The 23649-nt window shown below is 54.0% G+C and overlaps 1 protein-coding gene across 1 annotated transcript; it reads right to left on the bottom strand.

The window, feature by feature from the left end:
- Positions 1 to 158: 158 nt before the first annotated feature.
- ADPRHL1 (ADP-ribosylhydrolase like 1) lies at positions 159 to 22969 on the bottom strand. The gene is made up of 6 exons (XM_025364089.1): positions 22669 to 22969; positions 13937 to 14101; positions 10596 to 10721; positions 5067 to 5207; positions 1385 to 1512; positions 159 to 368 (listed from the first exon to the last, which is right to left on the bottom strand). Exons 1-6 carry the CDS (start codon positions 22880 to 22882, stop codon positions 159 to 161), a joined length of 984 nt encoding a protein of 327 aa, XP_025219874.1. The 5' UTR covers positions 22883 to 22969.
- Between the last annotated feature and the right edge of the window lie 680 nt (positions 22970 to 23649).

Genomic DNA, 23649 nt, shown 5'->3' on the forward strand with positions numbered 1-23649 from the left:
GACCTGCAGTCACACCTGTATCCTGTGACGTCTGCACGTGAGTGCACGTACGTCAGCCGGTGTACCCTGGAGCCTGCGCCCTCCCAAAGCGGTTCCAGAGAGGAAGAGAAGGACGCATATGCTGGGGCTCAGGAGGTGGTGCCTGAATGCCTGCCATCCTAGGACACTCCAAGGGGGTGCTTCAGGAGAAGGGCGCTACCCTCCTGGAAGCCACGGCCATTAAGGAACATCTCACCTCCATGAAACATGGCCCGGTGACACAGCTCAGTCCAGTTGTTGCCTGCTGCAAGGAGGGCGTCATAGGCTATCATGGGGGCATCATGACCTCGTCTTCCCCCTCGACCTTCTGAGCTCCACTTCCTGTAGGTCTGACAAGAGAGCCGTGGGTCAGGGGCATGTGCCCAAGTGGAGCCACTTCTGGGTACATTACAGCACAAGCTTCCTGGGCCCATCCTAGTGAACTGTCATTCCACCCACCCACCCTTTTCTTTTTGAGATCAAATCTGGCTCTGTCGCCCAGGCTGGAGTGCAGGATGCGATCTCAGCTCACTGCAACCTCCGCCTCCCGGGTTCAAGTGATTCTCCTGTCTCAGCCTCCCGAGTAGCTGGGATTACAGGCGCACACCACCACACCTGGCTAATTTTTTGTATATTTAGTAGAGACGAGATTAGTCACCCACCCACCCACCCATCTATTCACGTATCCATTCATCCATCCACCTATCCATTCACCTGTCAAACCATCCACCCACCCATCTATTCACCATCCACTCATCCATCCACCCATCTGTTCATCCATTCACCCACCCATTTACCCACCCATCCATTCACTCACCCTCCCACCACCCACCCATCCATCCATTCACCCGTCCACTCATCCATCCACCTATCCATTCATCCATTCACCCACCCATTTATCCATTCACCCACCCATTTACCTACCCATTCATTCACCCACCCTTCCACCACCTTCCACCTACCCATCTATTCACCCATCACTCATCCATTCACCTATCCACCCACTCATCCACTCATCCATCCACCTATCCATTCATCCATTTACCCACCCATTCATCCATTTACCCACCCATTTACGTACCCATCCATTCACCCACCCTTCTACCTACCTGCCCTTCCATCCACCTAATCAACCACCCACCCATATACCCACCCACCCACCCACGCACCCATCCATTCCCCTGTCCACCCATCCATCCACCCATCCATTCATCCATTCACCCACCCTTCCACCCACCCACGCTTCTATCCATCCATCCATCCACCCACCCATCCATCCATCCATCCACCCATCCACCCACTTGCTATGCACTTATTGAGCACCGCTGGTGTGCAGACATTGCCCCAGTGCCAGGACAAGGCTCACCTTTTCCCTCTCTTCTGTGTCATAATTGTCAGGGAAGATAGCTTTATTTTCTGAGTCTTTACTGATTTTCCTCTCCTCCAAATAAAACTGCCATTTAGCTTCAAAGTAAAACCAGTGCTCCTGGTATTCTAAACATAAAGAACAGGGTGAGCTGAACACAATGGCATCCATGAGGTGGGGCGGAGGGCCCTGGGGCGGGTGCAGGGAGGGAGGGGACGTGTCGATGCCCCCTCCACCCAGCTGCAGGCATGTGGAGAAGCGGAGCACCTGTCCTGGGGTAAACCACTGAGCGACTGTCCAGAATTATGAACATGCTGACATTTGTAGCTGCTTTTTTTTTTTTTTTTTTGAGATGAAGTCTCGCTCTTGTCCCCCAGGCTGGAGTGCAGTGGTGCAATCTCAGCTCACTGCAACTTCTGCCTCCCGGATTCAAGCGATTCTCCTGCCTCAGCCTCCCGAGTAGCTGGGATTACAGGCGCACGCCACCACACCTGGCTAATTTCTGAATTTTTAGTAGAGACGGGGTTTCACCATGTTGGCCAGGCTGATCTCGAACTCCTGACCTCAGGTGATCCGCCCATCTCGGCCTCCCAAAGTGCTGGGATTACAGGCGTGAGCCACCGCGCCCAGCCTCTTTTTTTCTTTTCTTTTTTTTGAGACAGATTCTTGCCCTGTTGCCCAGGCTGGAGTGTACTGGCGCCATCTTGGCTCACTGAAACCTCCACTTCCCAGGTTCAAGCCATTCTCCTGCCTCAGCGTCCTGAGTAGCTGGGACTACAGGCGCCCCGCCACCACGCCTGGCTAATTTTTGTATTTTTAGTAGAGATGGGGTTTCACCGTATTAGTCAGGCTGGTCTGGAATTCCTGACCTCAGGTGATCCACCCGCCTCAGCCTCCCAAAGTGCTGGGATTACAGGCGTGAGCCACCGTGCCCAGCCTGTAGCTGCTTTGAAAGGACAGCAAGCAAGATGGAGATGGGGCAAAAGCATTTTCATTACATTGTTGCTTTAGTCCTGTGCCTGCAGAGCAGAGCGGGATGTTTCATTACTCCTAATTGAAATCCAAGCCCCTGAATGCTCTAGGGACTTCTTGGAGGTCATCTGGCAAAGAGGACACGGACTCAGAAGGGAGTCTGAACCTGCAGCCACACACCCTACAGACCACAGGAAATCCCTTCCCCGCCGTGGAGCCAGGAGGCGTGCAGGCTGCTCAGACCCAGGCCCGCTGCCCTCCTGCCTGCCTTACGGTGGGCACCCCTGCCCACCACATGCCACCTCCTGCTCCCTGGCACCACAGGAGCCACAGAGGGCGGGAGCTGTGCATGCTGCTGGTGGCTGTCAGGCCCAAGGGACACGTGTGCTGATCACATGCGGTGACAGAGCACAGATCCTGTCTGCCGGGCTGTGGTTGGAGGGCACAGGGCGCTGGAGAGCAGAGCTGAAGGGCTGCAGTGGGGGAGACCATGCTCCTGCCACAGAGCTCCAGGCTGGACCAGGCCCTGGACGAGGCTCACAGGTCCTCCGAAACTCTGGGCCAACTTGGTTTCACACAAGTAAAAGTTCAGCCCCCTTCGGATCTTGTTCAGCGACATGAAATTGGAAGTGAAAGACGCAAAAGTAAGAGGGCAGCGGCCACAGGCACATCCCATGAACCCGCAGGGCCTGAAACTCCGGGTGGAGCGTCAACATGGACCTGGGCGCAAACTCAAAGCACTGCCTCTCACCCGAGTCAGCGGGGTTGGCCAATTCGGAAACAGATGTCCAGACACAAAAGGAGGGAGCTAATTTGTGAACTGTCCTCACTGCGGAGGGGTCATGTCAGGTGGGCCGGTCAGAAGCCCAGAGCAGCGTTTCTGGGCTTCTGAACGTTAAGTCCGGTGGATGATTTTAGACATTCTGTTAAAAAGGTTTCTGTGTCAAGGAAATTCATAAAACTCTGGGTTAAACAAATCTGAAATTAAATAGATTTATTTGGAGGACTGTTTCTCAGAGCTTTAAACTGGTGTCTGTGCATTTCAAATCCCTAAGAGAAAGAATAAAGCTTTCTGAAGAACAGTCAGAAACATTCCATGAACACAAAGGGGAGGAGGTTTTGCTGGTCAGATAATTCCGACCGTTCTTCAGAAAATGCTTTGAGGAAGACTCTTTTGAATCCCAGAGTTCTGGGAGAACATTCGTTAATACTGTGTGAATTCAGTCATGGCGTGGCCCCATGCCTCACTGCTCACCCGTTTCTAAGGTGGGTCAGGGCGACGCTCCTGGGGTTAGGGAGATGACTTAGCCCCTGGCTCCAGACAGCCACTTCGGCTGGAAAGAACCTGGGGCCACAGGCTTGGCCATCTCCCACCGCTCCCACACCAAGCGGTAACAGAGATGAAATCACCAGAGATAAAGTGTGTGCCGTGGCCTGCCAGGCGTGCTCAGCAGTCACGCTTTCTGAGGACAGGCTGCGGGGAACACAGAGCAGCGACTCAAGGAGGTGGTGACTGTGTGTGGATGCTGACCTTGCTCCCCCATCAGCACAGGCCTGGTGGCTGAGCGGCCCCCGAGCCACGTCCAGGCAGGTATCCATGGCTGCACCCCCGTGGAAAGCTGTGCACCAGCCCCCACGAGGCGTTTCAGAACATGCCCCTGCGCCTTGCAGGGGAAATAAAGGGATTCACTGGTTTTTCTGTTTCTGGAAGACTTCAGACCAGGCGAGGTGGCTCACGCCTATAATCCCAGCACTTTGAGAGGCCGAGGCGGGAGTATTACTTGAAGTCAGAAGTTTGACACCAGCCTGGGTGACATGGGGAAACCCTGTCTCTACTAAAAATAAAAACAATAGCCAGGCAAGGTGGCAGGCGCCTGTAATCCTAGCTACTCGGGAGACTGAGGCCGGAGAATCGCTTGAACCTGGGAGGCGGAGGTTGTAGTGAGCTGAGATTGCATCATTGCACTCCAGCCTGGGCAACACAGCCAGATTCCATCTCAAAAAAACAAAAACAAAAACAAAAAAAAATCGAGAAGACTTCAGCCTGAGGCTGTTTTGAAAACTAAGCAAACCTGATCCTACATTCAAATCCTCCCTCTCCTTCTCCAGGACACACTGGATACCTTATTTCCAATTTCCCCAACAATGCAAAGACGCCAAAGGCTGTGTGAGGCTGCCTGTGCTCCCCGTGCCGCCCCCTCCCCTCTTAGACGGCACCTCCCGTGGGGTAGAACCTTCCGGAATGGTCATGGATGTCCTAGCCCCACACCTGCTGTCCCTGCCTCTGGCCGGCCTCAGGGGGCTCCTGAGGGAAGGGCCCAGCCCTGACCTCGCCCAGACCGGCAGAAGCGGAGCTTTCCCAGGGCGCACCGCGGGTCCCAGTCACACCCCAAAGGCTGCCAGTCACTTGGCGCCTCGGACTGGGGTGGACGGGGACGGCTGGATCCCCTGGAGGCAATGTCCCTGGCGGGCACAGGTCTCTCTGAAGCTCCGGGTGGGGAGGCAAAGCCCTCCCAGGTCAGGGCAGAGGCAGACTGGTCGGGAGCAGCATAGGGCCTGCCTTGTGAGGCCAGCTCTGCTCACATGGCCCGGACGGGGCCCTCCCATTTCTGTCTAAGAGTGAAAGTGCCTTGAAGTATTTGGGGGCCGACGGAGGGGCTGAATCTGCCCAGATGCTCCGAGTGTGGACTGGGGCCGCGGGAGGGCTCACCTGCCGTGTGCCGGATGGTTTTCCTGCAGTACTCTTCTGCCAGGGGTACCGCCCGGAGCATGTCTCTCCCCCACTGCACCAGCGGCTTTCCTTGTGCGGCGAACGACACAAACAGGGCCGTGCACAGGGAGCCCAGGAAGCCTGGAGGGGTGGGGCAGAGAGAGGGCACCGTCACCTGGGCGACCCGCCACGCTGTGTGGGACCCCCGAGGGAGGGTTTGCTTGTGGTCCATCTTTCCCATGCTCAGGTGCACAGTTTGGTGGCACTAACCACGTTCACACTGGATGTCCTGCATCCTCTCTAGAACTCCCGATCTTCCCAAACCGTAGCTCTGTCCCTGCTCCACTCACCCCACTGCCCACCCCAGGCCCTGGCCGCCCCCATCGACTTTTCTGTCTCTGGATGTGACTGCTCTGGGTGCCTGCTCCTTGTGCAACCACACGCGACTTGTCCCTCTGTGGCGGGCGTATTCCACTCAGCACGCATCCGCAGGTTCACCCGCATGGCTTGCCACGGCTTCCCTTCCTCTCCGTGGCTGCATCGCATTCCGTGCGTGGACGAACACATTTTGATTACCCGTCATCTGTGTGTGGCTGCATGGGCCGCCTCCGCCTTTGGCTGTTGGGAACACGTGTCACGTAGACCATTAGCATCTGTGGCCGGGGATTATCAGTTAATGAGCCTGTGCAGGAGGAAGGCAGAGGTGGGGGCTCTCCTGACTCCAGGGAGACCCTGCAGAGCTCTGGGGCCATTGTGTACACTCAGGCGCCTCCTGTGCTGGGCTGACTTCTGTGCCCTGCTGGTGCTTGGGGTTTTTCTTGTCTGACTTCTGGGTGTGCATTAGCGGCCGGCAAGCTCATCAGCACAGACAAGCTCAGAGCTCACCTTATAGGCTCTGTCTCCCTTATTTTCTTTGGTATGTCAAATTTTACAACTGTTTTACTGAAAAAGAAATGCATGTGAGTGTCTGTGTGTGTGTATAAAACATATATATATATTTAATAAAACACGGTTAAGGAAGAAGTTAAGTCCGGGAGGCTTGTCCTGGTCCATCTTCCAGGGCTGTGGGGAAAGATGGGGCCAGGGGCTTCTGGGGTCCTGAGCTCACCCCACAGTCCACACAGCCAGCCCAGCACTTCACGGAGCAGGTGGCACTGGGTGCGCAGCTCTCAGGGAACAGGGCCACGTCTGGCCCTGCCAGGCTCCCATCCATCCACTGCACTGGCCTCATTAGACGCTAGTGTGGGAGCCATCAGATGGGAGCTTGGAAGAGACTGATCTTAATTATCTGAATTATTCACAATGATCCTGGCCATGATGAGGCTAACAATGCCTGGGGCTGGCAGGACAGTCCTGGAAATCCCGTGGTCACTGTCGGGGTAGAGACAGCCCTGGAGAGGCCGCCTTTTCCAAAGACATGAGCTCTCTCCTCTCACGGTCAGCCGTCGTGGGGACCGCAGCCGCCGTGGGTCAGTAGTGGCAGGAGGCGAAGGGACGGCCATGGTACTCGTGATGTGGTTTCAGAGATGCAGTCGTGTGGGAGGACCAGTGACGCTGTGGTGACAGTGCCAGTAGCAGCAGCAACAATGGTGGTACTCGTGACAGTCATAGTGGGAACAGTGTGGGGCCAGCGACTGCAGCAGTGGTTGTCTTACTAGTGATGGTATCATGTGGAGGCACCGGTGGTATCAGCAGTGACAGGACCAGTAGCAGCAGCCACAGTGGAGATGGCAGTACGGGTGATAAAAGCAGAATGGTGACAAAAGGCAGGGGTGGCGGTGGCACCAGTGGCGGTGGTGGCAGTGGCACTAGTGGTGGCAGTGGCAGTGGCACTAGTGGCGGTGGCGGCAGTGGTACTAGTGGTGGCAGTGGCAGTGTTGCTAGTGACAGCAGCAGTAGGGATGGTGCGGTGCTGCTGATGGGAGCAGCTGTGGCCAAGGCAGTAGTTCAGTGCAAGTGGCCGTGCAGGTGAGCAGTGGCCCCTGTGTGCCCAGCCCTCACCCCACTGGGCACTGCTCCCAGGGTGTCTTCGTGCCACTCAGTCCTCACGAGAGCCTGTGAAGGGCATGGCGATCACCCTCTTGTGGACGAGGCGTGCGGGGCTGAGAGGTTGTGTTGCTCAGTTTTGGAGCCATGTTAGCTTCAGAAGGGTTGGTTCTGCTGCAGACTCTGTGGGTATGAGGCCCACACCCACCCAGGAAAGGGGCGAGCCCACTGTCACGGCGCTGTTGGCCAGAGGCAGGCTCCAGGGTGGGTGCCGTGTGCGTTCTGACGTTCTGCTTCTCTGTACACCGGAGCAATGACACCCGCCCTACCAGGGCTGTCGTGGGGAAAAGATGACCCTAATCCCAGGCTGGGCCACGGTGAACGGCCACTGAACACAGCCGCTGTGTGGAGCAGTCGCCCACGACACGCCATGCAGAGACGGGCCGCAGAGACAGGCTGTAGAGACGCTTTCCAGCGGCTGTCGGGCCACTCTTGAAGGCACTAATCAGGGCCTCCCTTGGCCCGGCGGGAGGGCTGCAGCAGCGGCAAGAGTCTATGAATCGTTCTCAAGCTCAGGGCTCTGGGCCGGTCCTGTCCCTGCCTACGGCTCTGCCTCTGCCCAGGGACACCGCAGCTCTGGGCTCATGGGAACACGCAACGCACGCTGTAACACAAACTGTGGTTTGAAAATGGAGAAGGGAGTAGAATTAAAAAGCACTTTGAAGTGTCAATTTCATAAAATCAAACCCTTAAAACATTTTTGGTCATTATTATAGAAATATATAAATTATTCATCTATTAAACATGTGAAATAGTTTTTTGTTTTGTTTTTTTTTGAGGCAGAGTCTCATTCTGTCACCCAGGCTGGAGTGCAATGGCACGATCTTGGCTTATTGCAACCTCTGCCTCCCAGGTTCAAGTGATTCTCCTGCATCAGTCTCCTGAGTAGCTGGGATTACAGGCATGTGCCACCATGCCCAGCTAATTTTTGTATTTTTTAGTGGAGATGAGGTTTCACCCTGTTGGCCAGGCTGATCTTGAACTCCTGACCTCAGGTGATCTGCCTGCCTTGGCCTCCCAAAGTGCTGGGATTACAGGCATGAGCCACCACGCTTGGCTGTGAAATAATTTTTAAAATATGAGTAGGAAATATATTAGCAAATGTTTTAGAAATTTAAATTATTAACACAGATTCTTGTGCTCATTACATTGCTTTCAAATGTCCAACTTTTTTTTTTGTTTTTGAGATAGGGCCTCGCCCTGTCGCCCAGGCTGGAGTGCAATGGCGCAAACACAGCTCACCGTAGCCCTAACATGCTGGACTCAGGCGATCCTCCCACCTCAGTAGCTGGAACCACAGGAGCCACCACACCTGGCTAATTTTTAATATTTTTGTAGAGATGGAGTCTCCCTGTGTTGCCCAGGCTGGCCTCCTACTCCTGGGCTCAAGTGATCCTCCTGCCTCTGCCTCCCAAAGTGCTTGGATTACAGGTATGAGTCATTGCACCTGGCAAATGCCCAACATTTTTGGGTCTGAAGGTTTTAATTTTTTTTTTTTTTTTGAGACGCAGTCTTGCTCTGTTGCCCAGGCTGGAGTGCAGTGGCGCGATCTTGGCTCACTGCAAGCTCCGCCTCCCAGGTTCACACCATTCTCCTGCCTCAGCCTCCCAAGTAGCTGGGACTACAGGCACCCGCCACCACGCCCGGCTAATTTTTTGTATTTTTAGTAGAGATGGGGTTTCACCATGTTAGCCAGGATGGTCTCCATCTCCTGACCTTGTGATCTGTCCTCCTCAGCCTCTCAAAGTGCTGGGATTACAGGCGTGAGCCACTGTGCCTGGCCTTACTTTTTAATTTGCGTCCAGTTGCACCACTCAGCTAGCAGGAGTCCAGCAGTGCTCCCTTCTCGGCATCTGACTCTGCCCCACCGGTTGGTTCACATGCCTGTGCGTCCGCCGCTTAGGCTGCCTGTCCCCAGGGTAGTAAAGGCACGTGCCTGCTTTGCTGCAGACGCGGTGGGGGTGGGATGGCCAGGCCGGCAGAGCTGCGTGTTGATCCAAGGCGGGTTGCTCATCGCTGTTCTCGTGGAGGTGTGGGTGGCTCTGCCTCCTCGTTGGGAGGCCGGTCACAGCAGATACCAAAAGGTAATCCTGAACGAGGCCAGCATGGCTGTTGGACGTGTGGGACTGGGCAGTGCCAGGACTAAGGTAATCCTGAACGAGGCCAGCATGGCTGTTGGATGTGTGGGACTGGGCGGTGCCAGGACTAAGGTAATCCTGAACGAGGCCAGCATGGCTGTTGGACGTGTGGGACTGGGCAGTGCCAGGACTAAGGTAATCCTGAACGAGGCCAGCGTGGCTGTTGGATGTGTAGGACTGGGCGGTGCCAGGACTAAGGGCCAGTTGCAGGTCAGGAGTTTTGAGTTGTTTTTGCTTTTTTTAAATGGAAGCCAACCGAGCTGCCTCCTCATTGCCTTTCAAAGTCACTCGTCAGGTGCTACCGCAGCCACCCCAGCCTGGCCTCTCAGAGGCCTGCCCTCCACAGGATGGACTGGGGACGGGGACAAACCGCACTGAGCAGCTGGCCACCCGGCACAGACCACAAGGAAGGAAGTGCCGTGTTAAGGCGGCGACATGATCCAACCCGCTTCATCCTCACACAGCCCGATTTGTGGGTGTGATTCACGTAGGGCGGTCGCCCGGTTACAGGTGAGAAGCCTGCGGCCCGGGGGGTGGAGCCATTCCCATGGTTCCCGTGGTCCCCTTGGCTCCCTTGGCTGGCGGGTGGTGGGGCCAACCCAGGGCACAGCAAGAAAATGCAGGAAATATTGTACAAACCCTGGTTCCCAGCATCACCCCGATCCCACCTGTACCCAGGCACTGGTGTGTTTCTTTTTCTTTTTTTTCTTTTTTGAGACGGAGTCTCGCTCTGTCGCCCAGGCTGGAGTGCAGTGGCCGGATCTCAGCTCACTGCAAGCTCCGCCTCCTGGGTTCACGCCATTCTCCTGCCTCAGCCTCCCGAGTAGCTGGGACCACAGGCGCCGCCACCTCGCCTGGCTAGTTTTTTGTATTTTTTAGTGGAGACGGGGTTTCACCGTGTTAGCCCATGTTGGGATGGTCTCGATCTCCTGACCTCGTGATCCGCCCGTCTCGGCCTCCCAAAGTGCTGGGATTACAGGCTTGAGCCACCGCGCCCGGCCTTCTTTTTCTTTTGTTCCAACACAAATGATACAAAAACCACTGAGAATTCTTTCCCCAGCAGTTTCTTCAACATCACCACACTTACCGCTAATCCTGCTTTTGGGCTGAAAACAGACCTTAAGCAAAGCAGATTAAAAAATAAGCCAACTCCCTCAACAAATCAAAAAACCGATGTGATCCCACGAGATTTCCAGCCCAGTGTCCCGGGCAGGGTACCCTCACAGCAGGCACCCGGCAGGTGCAGGGCCGGCGTCTGTCTCCTTTAAGCAGCGCAGAAGGCGGCAGCTCCAGGCCCCGCCCCCGCCCCGCCCCGCCCCCGCCCCCGGCCCCGCCCCTCGCTCACCTGTGGGATGGTTGTGGGTCATCCGGCCGCACTCCACGCTGACCTCGATGAGGGTCTCCAGCCGCTCGGGCTTCCAGTACCGCAGGCCGATGCACATGGCCTTGGTGGCCGCTCCAAACCCTGAGCCTGCGCAGAGAAGGAAGAGCTGGTTTACCATTCTGCTCCAATAATTCCACCCCGACAATCTAGCTTTCATGAATAATTTTAAAAGTGTAAAAATTTGCGTAATAACACGTTCATCAGAGTGTGGTTTAAATGAGTGAGCCATAGGCAGGCCACTCAAGTGACTGCAGCAGAAAGGAGATGGGGGAATTCGGTGGCATCCAGCTATCGAGTGTTACTTATCGTCACTAAAAACAGAACGTTTGAAGGCCTGGAGATATGCTCGTGATATGCAGCACGCTTTCAATGAGATGTTTTCCCTGTAAAAACAGCTTCATTGAGTTATAACTACATACAACAAACTAGGCACAATGAAACATGCACGATCCTAACATTTTTACATAGGTGCCCCCCCGGGACCCAACACCCAGGCACAGAGTGAACATAGGTGCACCCCCGGGACCCAGCACCCAGGCACAGAGTGAACATAGGTGCACCCCCGGGACCCAGCACCCAGGCCCCGGGTGAACATAGGTGCACCCCCGGGACCCAGCGCCCAGGCCCAGAGTGAACATAGGTGCCTGAGAATTATGACGCCTGTGTCGGGCCTTGTGAGTTTGGATTTATTGATTTTCTTTGTCAGGAACTGGATTCTTCTGGTTCTTTGCATGCCTCATATGCTATGGAATCCTGGATATTTTTATATTCCTGTAACTATTCTTGACCTTTGTCTTGGGATACAGTTAATTTACTTGAAAATAGTTTGGTCTTTCTGGGCTCTGCTTTCAGGATTTAAGTCTTGGCTGGGTGTGGTGGCTCATGCCTGTAATCTCAGCACTTGGAGACTGAGGTGGGCAGATCGCTTGAGCTCAGGAGTTCAAGACCAGCCTGGGCAACATGGTGAAACCCCTTCTCTACAAAAAAAAAACCAAAATATTAACTGGTTATAGTGGCATGCACCTGTGGTCCCAGTCACTCAGGAGGCTAAGGTGTGAGGATTGCTGGAGTCTGGGAGGTCAAGGCTGCAGAGAGCCATAACTGCACCACTGCACTCCAGCCTGGGTGATGGAGTGAGACCCTGTCTACAAAGAAATAAAAATAAATGATTTTTTTTTTTTTAATTTAAAGCTTGGCTGGGCATGGTGGCTCACACCTGTAATCCCACCACTTTGGGAGGCCAAGGCAGGTGGATCACCTGAGGTCAGGAGTTCAAGACCAGCCTGAGCAACATGGTGATACTCCATCCTTACTAAAATACAAAATTAGCAGGGCATGGAGGTAGGCGTATGTAATCCCAGCTACTCAGGAGACTGAGACAGGAAAATTTGCTGAATCCAGGAGGCAGAGATTGCAGTGAACCAAGATCACGCCACTGCACTCCAGCCTGGGTGACAGAGCAAGACTCCATCTCAAAAAAAAAAAAAAAATTTAAAGCATGCTTTTCAATAGATACCATTAAGAAAACAAAAAAGCAAGGCATCCAAGGGGAGAAAATATTTATAATATATAGAGCTGACAAAGGATTTGTATCCAAAATATATAAAGAACGCTTGGAATTCAGTAATAAACACAGCTGGGATGAGCCAGACACACTGGTCTGCATTTTGCTTTCTTCACTCATCTATGACAGAGGTTGTCCCACGTCTCAGGACACATCGATCCCCACTTCACTCTTTTTATTTATTTATTTATTTATTTATTTATTTATTTATTTATTTTTTGAGACAGAGTCTCGCTCTGTCACCCAGGCTGGAGTGCAGTGGTCGGATCTCAGCTCACTACAAGCTCTGCCTCCCGGGTTTACGCCATTCTCCTGCCTCAGCCTCCCGAGTAGCTGGGACTACAGGCGCCCGCCACCTCGCCCGGCTAGTTTTTTTGTATTTTTTAGTAGAGACAGGGTTTCACCATGTTAGCCAGGATGGTCTTGATCTCCTGACCTTGTGATCCGCCCATCTCGGCCTCCCAAAGTGCTGGGATTACAGGCTTGAGCCACCGCACCCGGCCACTTCACTCTTTTTAATGGCTGCATAGTATTCCATTATATGGATGTGCCACAGTCAGTTTCACCATTCTCCTACCGAGGGACACTAGGCTGTTCCAGGTTTTGCTAATATAAACGATGGGGCAGAGAGCATCTCTGTCCACGTATCTTTGCTCCCTTGCTTTTGTATATCACCATCATGGGCCTTTAGAATTTCTGGGAGTAGAAGTGCCAGATCAAAAAGCGTGTTCATTAAATCATTTTGACAGGTAATGACAGATTTCCCTCTCGAGAGGTCATACTGTCCTTACCCTTGTCCAGCAGGAAGCCGTGTGCCTTCTGGCACCACAGAAGGCTTTTGAGGCTGGTGATCTACTTCTGGTCAAAATGCCCCTTCCACATGCCCAGAGCAGGTTCCTCTCGGGAATGGGGCTGCCAGAGCAGCTCACCTGGTCTTACCCTCTCTCTGTGGCTTTCTGGGGATACCTGCGTCTCTGCTACTCTGTCAGGAACACAGGTTGTCTCAGAAACCCCTCTAGCCTGTGGGCATTTCCTCTTCTGTCTACTAATGAGTCCAAGTTCTCCAGCTTGAAAGAGCCTTCTGGGGAGGGATTATACAAGAAGTGGGTCTCATCACTGCGGTACTGACGACACAGCAAGTCGGCCACCACCCACATTTCAAGGATAAGCATGGAGGATGCAGGGCCAGGACTAGAGGAGCAGAGGCTCTTTGGAGGCAGACACTGGGGCCACCCAAATACAGCTCCACCAGAAACACATCAAAGTATTTTAGAGACATTCATGCAGACCGCACAAGCCGTCATTGATGTGGTAACAGAAAAGACCAACTTAAAGGGAAAACAGTGGGAAATATCTCTTAAAGGAAACTGGCAGTGGGTGACAACAGCCCTATGGGGAAGCCTGGTGCCACGTGACGGGTGCTTCTTAAACAGACGCCTGCACTGGCTGGGCCGACCGGGAGGGGCCACTGCCTGTGTTCCTTAAACAGATGCCAGCGCTGGCTGAGCTGACCAGGAGGGGCCCCCGCCCCTCTAAAGGGACAAAGGGACTCTTGGCTGATCTGGCCTCACTGAAGCCACCTGGAGATGCTGGGGGCTAGTGGAAGACAGATGGTTAGGACCGCAGGGTCCCCACTGAAGCCACCTGGAGATGCTGGGGGCTAGTGGAGGACAGACGGTTAGGACCACAGGGTCCCCAGCCGGGTAGCTTTAGGAGGCAAGGAGAGGATTTCTCTGACCCTTTTCGTTGAACGGCGTGTGCCAGGCGAGGAGGTAGTTATTGGGCTTCAGCTGAGCACAGCCTTCAATGGTAGCTGGGTCTGGCCGGCGTTCTGGAAGCTTCTCGACGATTTCCACATAGCACCTCACCATCTCCCGGTACAGATCATCCAGGCACCAGTAGTCTGGGGAAGAAAGGAGAGGGCAGACATCAGAGCCAGCTGTGGTGTGAGCTGTGGCCTCCCTCCCACGGGCTCGGGCAGGCTCCCCACGGGCTCAACATCCGAGGCCACAGCCCCAGCGAGCCTCTGGCAGGGAAGAGGCACACCGGCGTCTTCAGGGAGGCGGAGAAGGGTTTGGGGATCCGTCCTGCACAGCCCTGGCTGCCGAGGGACGTTGAACATGCAGACAAACAGTTCACCTGAGATTTCGTTCTGATTTCAGGCCTTCTAGTTTGTTGTTACACTTGTTATTCTAGTCACACGTGGGAATCTAGAAAAGACCCACCATGCTCATTTTCTTTTCTTTTGTTTTCTTTTCTTTTTTTGAGACGGAGTCTCGCTCTGTCACCCAGGCTGGAGTGAGTGGCACGATCTCGGCTCACTGCAAGCTCCGCCTCCCGGGTTTACGCCATTCTCCTGCCTCAGCCTCTCAAGTAGCTGGGACCACAGGCGCCGCCACCTCGCCCGGCTAGTTTTTTGTATTTTTAGTAGAGACGGGGTTTCACCGTGTTAGCCAGGATGGTCTCGATCTCCTGACCTAATGATCCACCTGTCTCGGCCTCCCAAAGTGCTGGGATTACAGGTGTGAGCCACCACGCCCAGCCCCACCATGCTCCTTTTCCAGCGGTTGTATCCATGTGGCCACAAACAGAACCGAAACCGGCCCACTCCATGGGCTTGTGATGCAGATGGTGGAGGCCGATGTGCCCGGCTCCGGCTCCGTCTTCTCTTGCTGGAAACCCGGGTACAACAGGGACAGCTGCCACCAAGCAGCATCCCCAGCCCCACAAGCTCCGGAAACAAGGGTGGGCTCGAGGCCCTGAAAGACCCTGCGGCACGAGGGCGAAGGAGCTGGACACAGCAGACACCTGCCCTATGCCCAGCACCCGGGAGGCCCAGATATCCTCCCACAGCAAGGGCTGGTTCTTATTTGCCGGTTTGCCTGATAAGGCTCGGTGAGGCTATGTGTCTTGCCCAAGGCCAGAGCTGGCAAATGTGTTTGCCGGCAAAGCCAGAGCACTTCTGTGATTAAGTAATCTGTAGTGTGTGGATGGAGTCCACACAGCCTCTGAAACCAGAGCCCGGGCGCCCGGCCATGCCAGGACAGGCTGTGGCAGGCGGATGCCCACTGAGGTGGGACCGGTGAGGGCGCCCCTCCCGACGGCCACTTTAACACCCAGCAGCTTGTTTTCATTCTGTACTAAAACTGCACTCTGGGCTTGCGGGTCGGCCCTGGGAGATGCCACTGCTCCCTTTTCCTTGGTGATGAATCCCCCACCTTTGGGGAGGGGAGGGGTGGGAATGAATGGGGAGAAGGAGGCAAAGACGGAGGCTTGGCCCACCCTCCATGGGGCAGAAATGGTACTTGGAAGCAAAAGACCTTCCCGCTGGTGGCTGGGGCCTTCCTCAGCCACATCAGAGCCAGATGTCCCAGCACGGATGGGTTGGTGAGATTAGGAGGGGCACTTGGCAAAGTCACTCCCTCCTCGAGGACACAAAACCTCTACCGCTGCAAACCCCCGGAGAGAGCGTGCAGGGCCCCCAGCGGCTGCAAACCCCCGGAAAGAGCACACAGGATCTTCAGGCTGCAAACCCTTGGAGAGAGTGCACAGGATCCTGAGGCTGCAAACTCCCAGAGAGAGCACTTGGGGCCCAGCGGCTGCAAACCCTACAGAGAGCATGCGGGACCCCGCGGCTGCAAACCTCCTCTCCTCTCACCACAGAGAGAGTGCGCAGGGCCCCGTGGCTGTGAACCCCCCAGAGAGAGCACGCAGGGCCCCGCGGCTGTGAACCCCCCAGAGAGAGAGGGCTTCTATGGCTGCAAACCCCCAGAGAAATGCTCAGGACAAGGACTCCATGTTGTGTCCTCCTACCACCAGTTCTCTGACCCAGCCCAGCAGAGGCCTCTGAAGAGTGAGGGGCAGTCCTGGGAGGCATGGCCGGCTGGGCTGTGCGTGGTGTTGTCCACATGCACAGTGTTGTCATATGGGCACAGCACTGTCTACACTCACAGCGTTGTCTACACTCACAGCGCTGTCTACACTCACGGTGTTGTCTACACTCACATTGTTGTCTACACTCACAGTGTTGTCTACACTCATGGCGCTGTCTACACTCACAGAGTTGTCTACACTCATGGTGTTGTCTACACTCACAGCGTTGTCTATACTCACGGCGTTGTCTACATGGCATTGTCTACACTCACAGCACTGTCTACACTCACAGCGCTGTCTACACTCATGGCGCTGTCTACACTCACGGCGCTGTCTACACTGACGGTGTTGTCTACACTCACGGTGTTGTCTACACTCACGGTGTTGTCTACACTCACGCGTTGTCTACACTCACGGCGTTGTCTACACTCACATTGTTGTCTATACTCATGGTGTTGTCTATACTCACGGCGCTGTCTACACTCACAGCATTGTCTACACTCACGGTGTTGCCTACACTCACGGTGTTGTCTACACTCACAGCATTGTCTACACTCACAGCATTGTCTATACTCACAGTGTTGTCTACACAGCATTGTCTACACTCACAGCACTGTCTACACTCACAGCGTTGTCTACACTCACGGTGTTGTCTACACTCACAGCGTTGTCTATACTCACGGCATTGTCTACATGGCATCGTCTACACTCACAGCACTGTCTACACTCACGGTGCTGTCTACACTCACGGCGCTGTCTACACTCACGGTGTTGTCTACACTCACATTGTTGTCTACACTCACAGTGTTGTCTACACTCATGGCGCTGTCTACACTCACAGCACTATCTACACTCATGGTGTTGTCTACACTCACAGCATTGTCTATACTCACAGTGTTGTCTACATGGCATTGTCTACACTCACAGTGCTGTCTACACTCACAGCGTTATCTACACTCATGGTGTTGTCTGCACTCACAGCGTTGTCTACACTCATGGCACTGTGTACACTCACAGTGTTGTCTACATTCACATTATTGTCTACACTCACAGCGTTGTATACACTCACGGCGCTGTCTACACTCATGGTGTTGTCTACACTCCTGGCATTGTCTATACTCACATTGTTGTCTACACTCACGGCATTGTCTACACTCACGACGCTGTCCACACTCACGATGCTGTCTACACTCACGGTGTTGTCTACACTAACGGCGCTGTCTACACTCACATGGTTGTCTACACTCATGGCATTGTCTACACTCACGGTGTTGTCTACATTCACAGCATTGTCTATACTCACAGTGTTGTCTACACGGCATTGTCTACACTCACAGCGCTGTCTACACTCACGGCATTGTCTACACTCACGGCATTGTCTACACTCATGGTGTTATCTACACTCACATTATTGTCTATACTCACAGCGTTGTATACATTCACGACGCTGTCTACACTCACGGTGTCTACACTCACGGCGCTGTCTACACTCACGGTGTTGTCTACACTCACATTGTTGTCTACATGCACAGTGTTGTATACACTCATGGTGCTGTCTACACTCACGGCGCTGTCTACACTCACGGTGTTGTCTACACTCACAGCATTGTCTACGCTCACAGTGTTGTCTACACTCACAGTGTTGTCTACACTCACGGCGTTGTCTACACTCACATTGTTGTCTTATGTGCACAGTGTTATCCACATGCACAGTGTTGCCTACATGCCTGGTGTCTACATGCACACTGTTGTATGTGCATGGTGTTGTCTACACACATGGTATTGTCTGTCCTGCATGTATGATGTTGTCATAAATGCATAGCATTGCACTGCGTAAACACAGGGTGTTTACATGCACAGTCTTGTCTACACGCAGTGTTGTGTGTGCATGGCATTGCCTACACACATGGTGTTGTATGTATCATGTTGCCTACACGCACCGTGTTGTGTGTGTATTGTGTCTCCGTGCATGTTTTCTGTACACATGGAGTTGTGTGTGTATGGTGTCTACACGCATGTCTGCACACATGGTGTTGTGTGCATGCACAGTATTGTTTTACATCATGCCATGTTCATCACCCCAGTTCTGAGTCAGGGAGGACAGAGAATGTGGCAAGACCATGGTTTGGGAGACATGAGTCCTGCAGTCTCATGGCAGAGATGTGAGGGCTGCATTCCTGCAGGAATTAAGGTCACCTTTGCCTGCACACGAAGCCCCTGGGTGGGGGTAAAGCTGCGTGGCTTTGTCCAGCTGTGTCTAAACCCAGCGTGTGCCACTCACAGTCACCGGCACAGCCATTCCACAAACAGCCTTTCTCAACTCAGTCCTGGGTTAACAAGCCTAACCCTTCCTGAGTCCCCTAAAAGGATTCATTTTATTCTGGAATTAGGTACGAAATGTCTGTATTTAACTGAAATTTAGCCTTTTCAAAGCAAAAATAAGTCCATAAAACAAAATGGCACAAAAAGCATTGTCTTTTCAGGTTAGAATTTAAGCTAGAAACAGATTTCAAAGCTGCTACCCTTGGGCTTCTCCCCAGGTTTCTTTCCTTTGGGACACTCAACTCCTGTCTCCTGTCTTCCCTGTCTGCTCTCCTGAAAGACAAATCAGTTTATAAAGCTGCCTGAGGGGCCAGGTGCGGTGACTCACACCTATAATCCCAGCACTTTGGGAGGCCAGGATGGGCAGATCATAAGGTCAGGAGTTCAAGACCAGCCTGGCTCTACTAAAAATACAACAAGTTAGCCCAGCTGCTCGGGAGGCTGAGGCAGGAGAATCCCTTGAACTAGGGAGGTGGAAGTTGCAGTGAGCCGAGGTGGTGCCACTGTACTCCAGCTGGGCAAAAGAATGAGACTCTGTCTTAAAAAAAGAAAAAAAAAAAAAAGCTGCCTGAGTCTCCCAATTTTTTTATCTCAACAAAAAAAAGGCAAAATACTAACATTCAGTGAACTTGTAGCAAAATGTCATGTTTCCAAGTATTTTCAGTTATTACAGCCCCAAGAGAGGCTGAGAAGGCCCTGTGCCCTGGAGACCGTGGCCAGTGACACCTCCCGCCGTCCTGCTGGGCCCTGAAGTTGGGGCTCAGTGAGCCTCACGGCGGAGACGTGTCAGACGAGCCTTCGGCCACCTTCCCACACTGGCCTAAGTGCTTCCTCCCACTTTGCTGGCCACTCCATTTAATCCTTTGTGACTGTGAGGCAGGAAGGCCCTGGCAGGGAAGCCACTTCCCCCGTTTCCCAGGGACCGGGGCTGGGGAGCTGGGAATGGCCAGCTGCATACCTGGGCGATGGCTGAGCTCTCTGTGCACACCTCCCCCGCCAGGCCTGGCACACACACACCTGCTAAATGCCTGCCGAGTGACTCGGTGATAACACGCTCGTGACATGGCCTTTTCGCTCAAGGCCACAGATGCCGCCTCTCCTATATGTCTTGCAGAACGCTAGACACAGCAAATTCCTGGTTGACAGTCTGCTTTTGTGCCCTGTTCAGAGGCACACCCAAAAGCGGGGAGCCACACAGGCTGCACCTGACCCTCCGACCTGTGCTCACTTGAGCAGCAGAGCCAGGGTTTGCCAGACCACACAGCCCTGTGGCTCACGGGGCGAAGGACTTTTCAGTGCAGCTTACTTAAAGATGCCAAATGTAGTTCCGTTTGTACAAGCTTGCCTGTCTTTGGAAAGCATGCTGAAGAGCCACTGCATGCTGCAATTGTTATGATACCTGCAGGCTGCCGTGACCTCAGCAGTCAGGGAGGGTGCTTACGAGCACGGGGACGGACTGTGTGGTTCCCGTCCAAGCTCCACCACTCACTGGGCTGTGTGGCACTAGGCAAGTGCCTGAACCTCTCTGTATGTCAGTTCCTTCTCCTGTAAGACTGTGATAAAATCAGCCTCCACGGTGATGTGAGGAGCTCGTGTGGAGGATAACACACGTGAAGCAGCTGGAACAATGCCTGGTACAGAAGTGCCGTGGAGTCAGCACTCACCATTGTCGTTTTGTAGAGACGGAGTCTTGCTATGTACCTAGGCTGATCTAGAACTCCTGGGCTCAGGCAGTCTGCCCACCTTGGCCTCCCACAGTGCTGGGATTGCAGACGTGAGCCACTGTGCCCAGCCCTCACCATTGTTAACACGGCTCAAGGACCCCCTTCCATAGGTTACAATTTGTGATTTAAAGAACAAAGCTAAACTTAAGTGAAATTTCAACTTTGATTTTTAGTGAGTTGAAAAGAATCTGCTTGCTTTGGTTTCTAGAGGGGTAAGCGATTCCAGGGGTGATCTTGGACGCGTGTTTTCTCAGGACACAGAAACTAGACGCTGCAGCAGAGCAGTGAACCCTTCCTTCCCATCCACAGCTGAGGACCGTGAGAGCTTAGAGCAAACTTCCTTCCTTCTTAATAACAGCGCCCCACGGTGGCTCATGCCTGTCAGCCCAGCACTTTGGGAGGCTGAGGTGGGTGGATCACTTGAGGTCAGGAGTTTGAGACCAGCCTGGTCAACAAGGTGAAACCCTGTCTCTACTAAAAATACACAAATCAGCCAGGTGTGGTGGCCGGTGCCTGTAGCCCAGCTACTCAGGAGGCTGAGGCAGGAGAATCGCTTGAACCCAGGAGGTGGAGGTTGCAGTGAGCTGAGATCACGCCACTGCACTCCAGCCTGGGCGATGGAGCAAGACTCTGTCTCAAAAAACAAACAAAAAACAGCACCCCGAACATCCGTAACCCTTTGAACTGTGTGAATTTCGTGTCCTGTTGGGCCGATCTCCGTCGGTGCATTTTTGGAGTGTCCTATGCTGCTGCCCTCCCTGCAGGCCTGGCAGGACCAGACCCACAGCCATGGACACTGCCACTCACAAAACGCCCACCAAGTGCCACCAGAGATGGGACATGCAGAGCTGCTGTGAGTGCACACACGGCATGAGACGCCCAGAGGAAGCCATGCTCAAGAGTGAGGACCAGCCGTTTACGGTGAAAACAAGCAGGAGCCTTGTCCCACAGGTGTCTGTGTGTGGGGTGCGCCTGCTCTGGGCTGCGGGGACACAATCGTGGGGCTGCTGGTCCTAAGGGCACACAAGAGGCTGCCTGGAAAACCAGAAGCAGGAGCTCCCCGACGTCAAGGCTGTGAACACTCGGACGCCTCCCTGTCTCCAGCAAGCCGGGAGCCTTATCTTATCGCCGGCGCTTCAGCTCTCCCGTTATTTAGGGACCGGCCACAGGCTCGATGGCATTCCTCCACCGTGAGCACAGAACTAAACTGGGCACGTCCGTGGCGGACGAACGGAATGGTGGAGTGAACGCGTGAGATTTCAGTGACTTAGCTGCAGCCCTCAGATTTTAATTCTGCCGTGATCAACAGACAGCACCCACGAGGTTTGGAAGAGCAAATGCCTCGTAGGAAAGCTGGACTGCATGTCTGTGCACCTGCCATTTCCCTGAAATTCATGCAAAAGCTTGATCCTAAAATCAATTTGCTACTTAAAGGTATTTTAAGAAGCTTTGTCTCCAATCTCGTCCAGTCGAGTTTACGTCATTTTCTTAGAACACATTTGTGTATGGGCAACTCTCCAAGCTGAACCGTTTTGGGAAATGATGTTCTAACCTTCAGTCATTGGAATTTAGAACTAATCCCCAAACAGTATTAATGGGTCCACATTTTAAACGGGCTTATTTTACATCCCTTTGTAATGAATTTGGAACAAGAAGGTTTAATCTCTGAGTGAGAGGTAAGCCCTCACCCTTCTCACACCGGCACGGCCGAATCACCCTGCTCACACTGGCACAGCTGAGAGAGGCTTAATTGGCTTTAATTCTATTAGAAACAGAAGGTGCTAGGCTTAGTTAACGCTTTACAAACACAAGTGAAAAGTCACGTTTAAAAATTGAATCTTAATCTGCAAAGTAATACTGTGACCCCCAGAGAAACCACAGGAGAAACACGATCTGCCTCATATCAAATTTGAGGGACACTGGTGTCTATTAAATTGCCACTTTTAGCAGCGGCATCATGTAACACCATCAACTGAAGGACCGCACTGCCTTCAAAGCTCTCAGGGGTTTACTGGGAGAACTTGAGCAGCCACAGTGCTCCCTCCAGCCCACACACAGGAGCGAGGCGGGCCAGGCCCTACCTGTGGCCGCAGTGTTCCCTCCAGCCCACACGCCACAGCACGGTAGGGCCCGGCCCTACCTATGGTCACAGTGCTCCCTCCAGCCCACGCACCAGAGTGACAGGGCCCGGCCCTACCTGTGGCCGCAGTGTTTCCTCCAGCGCACACGCCACAGCACGGCGGGGCCCAGCCCTACCTGTGGCCACAGTGCTCCCTTCAGCCCACATGCCACAGCACGGCGGGGCCCGGCCCTACCTATGGTCACAGTGCTCCCTCCAGCCCACGCACCAGAGAGTGACAGGGCCCGGCCCTACCTGTGGCTGCAGTGTTCCCTCCAGCCCACATGCCAGAGCAAGGCGGGGCCCGGCCCTACCTGTGGCCACAGTGCTCCCTCCAGCCCACACACAGGAGCGAGGTGGAGCCCGGCCCTACCTATGGTCACAGTGCTCCCTCCAGCCCACGCACCACAGCGTGACGGGGCCCGGCCCTACCTGTGGTGAGGGCCTCGGCGGTTGCCATGTGCATGATGGTATTGTCACTCACGGGCCATTCTCCTGGCGAGAGGACGAGGTGGTCCAGGCCCCCAGAACGTTGCAGCTCCTCCTGAATCTTCATGCCCCCAGTGCTGTTCTCCTTGCAGACATTTCTGTAGCCAAGAGCATCGCCGACACTCCCCAGCAACATCGCAGCCTTAAACTTCTCCATCTCGGGAGGCAGCTCCTCTTACCCTACAGCTGCAGAGCGTCCTGGCCTTTGTCTCCGCCGCGGCCCGCCTGACTTTTATAGTGGTCATTGTGTCGCTGTCAGGAGCGTCCCCTCACAGGCCGGGCACTCCTTGTCTATCTCTGCAGGTGGCACCAATGAGAGGACCTTTCTGTCCCCCACGTGGGAGGTGTCAGCTTTCTTCCGCGTCTGGACAGGCACCAGCTCCTCAGCAAAGGAGTCTGCTGGCTTCTGCACTTCAGAGCGTTGACAGAGCGGGGACTCCTCTCGCTGTCCCTGGAAGGAGCTCCTCTCACTTCCCCGTGTGTGGTGCGGGGTGACGCGGGAGCAAATGTGTGCAGGCGTGCCTGTCACTGCGGCCCGCTGCGGGGCGTGCCCTCACCCCTCAGGCAACAACCCATCTGCTGTCTACAGTTCTGCCTTTCCTGGACATTTCAAATACAATGTGTGGCCTTCAGTGTCCGTCTTCCTTCACGCAACATAATGTTGAGATTAATCTGTGACGTGCAGTTTTTTTTAGAAAACTTTTCGATTATGAGATGTTTTTGATAGAACACTTTGTAAAGGGAACAAAGTATCTAGCTCCTGTGTGAAAAATGACGGTGTCTTCTCAGCATGCGGTGTTTACCGGCTCTCAGATAACCGGACTGCACTGTGCGGTGTTTAACGGCTCTCAGATCACCGGACTGCGCTGTGAGGGGGAAAGTCGTCAGCAAAGCACAGGCTTCGCTGGAACCTCCCATCCGGCC

The sequence above is a fragment of the Theropithecus gelada genome, chromosome 17 (assembly GCF_003255815.1).
Source record: "Theropithecus gelada isolate Dixy chromosome 17, Tgel_1.0, whole genome shotgun sequence".
NCBI classification, from domain to species: Eukaryota; Metazoa; Chordata; class Mammalia; order Primates; family Cercopithecidae; genus Theropithecus; species Theropithecus gelada.

Coding starts and splice junctions, on each gene's coding strand:
- ADPRHL1 (XM_025364089.1), bottom strand. CDS start 22,882: ATGGAGAAGTTTAAGGCTGCGATGTTGCTGGGGAGTGTCGGCGATGCT. Junction 5,208..10,595: donor GACCCACAACCATCCCACAG/GTGAGCGAGGGG, acceptor CCACCCCTCCAG/GCTTCCTGGGCTCCCTGTGC. Junction 1,513..5,066: donor AACCATCCGGCACACGGCAG/GTGAGCCCTCCC, acceptor CTTTATGTTTAG/AATACCAGGAGCACTGGTTT.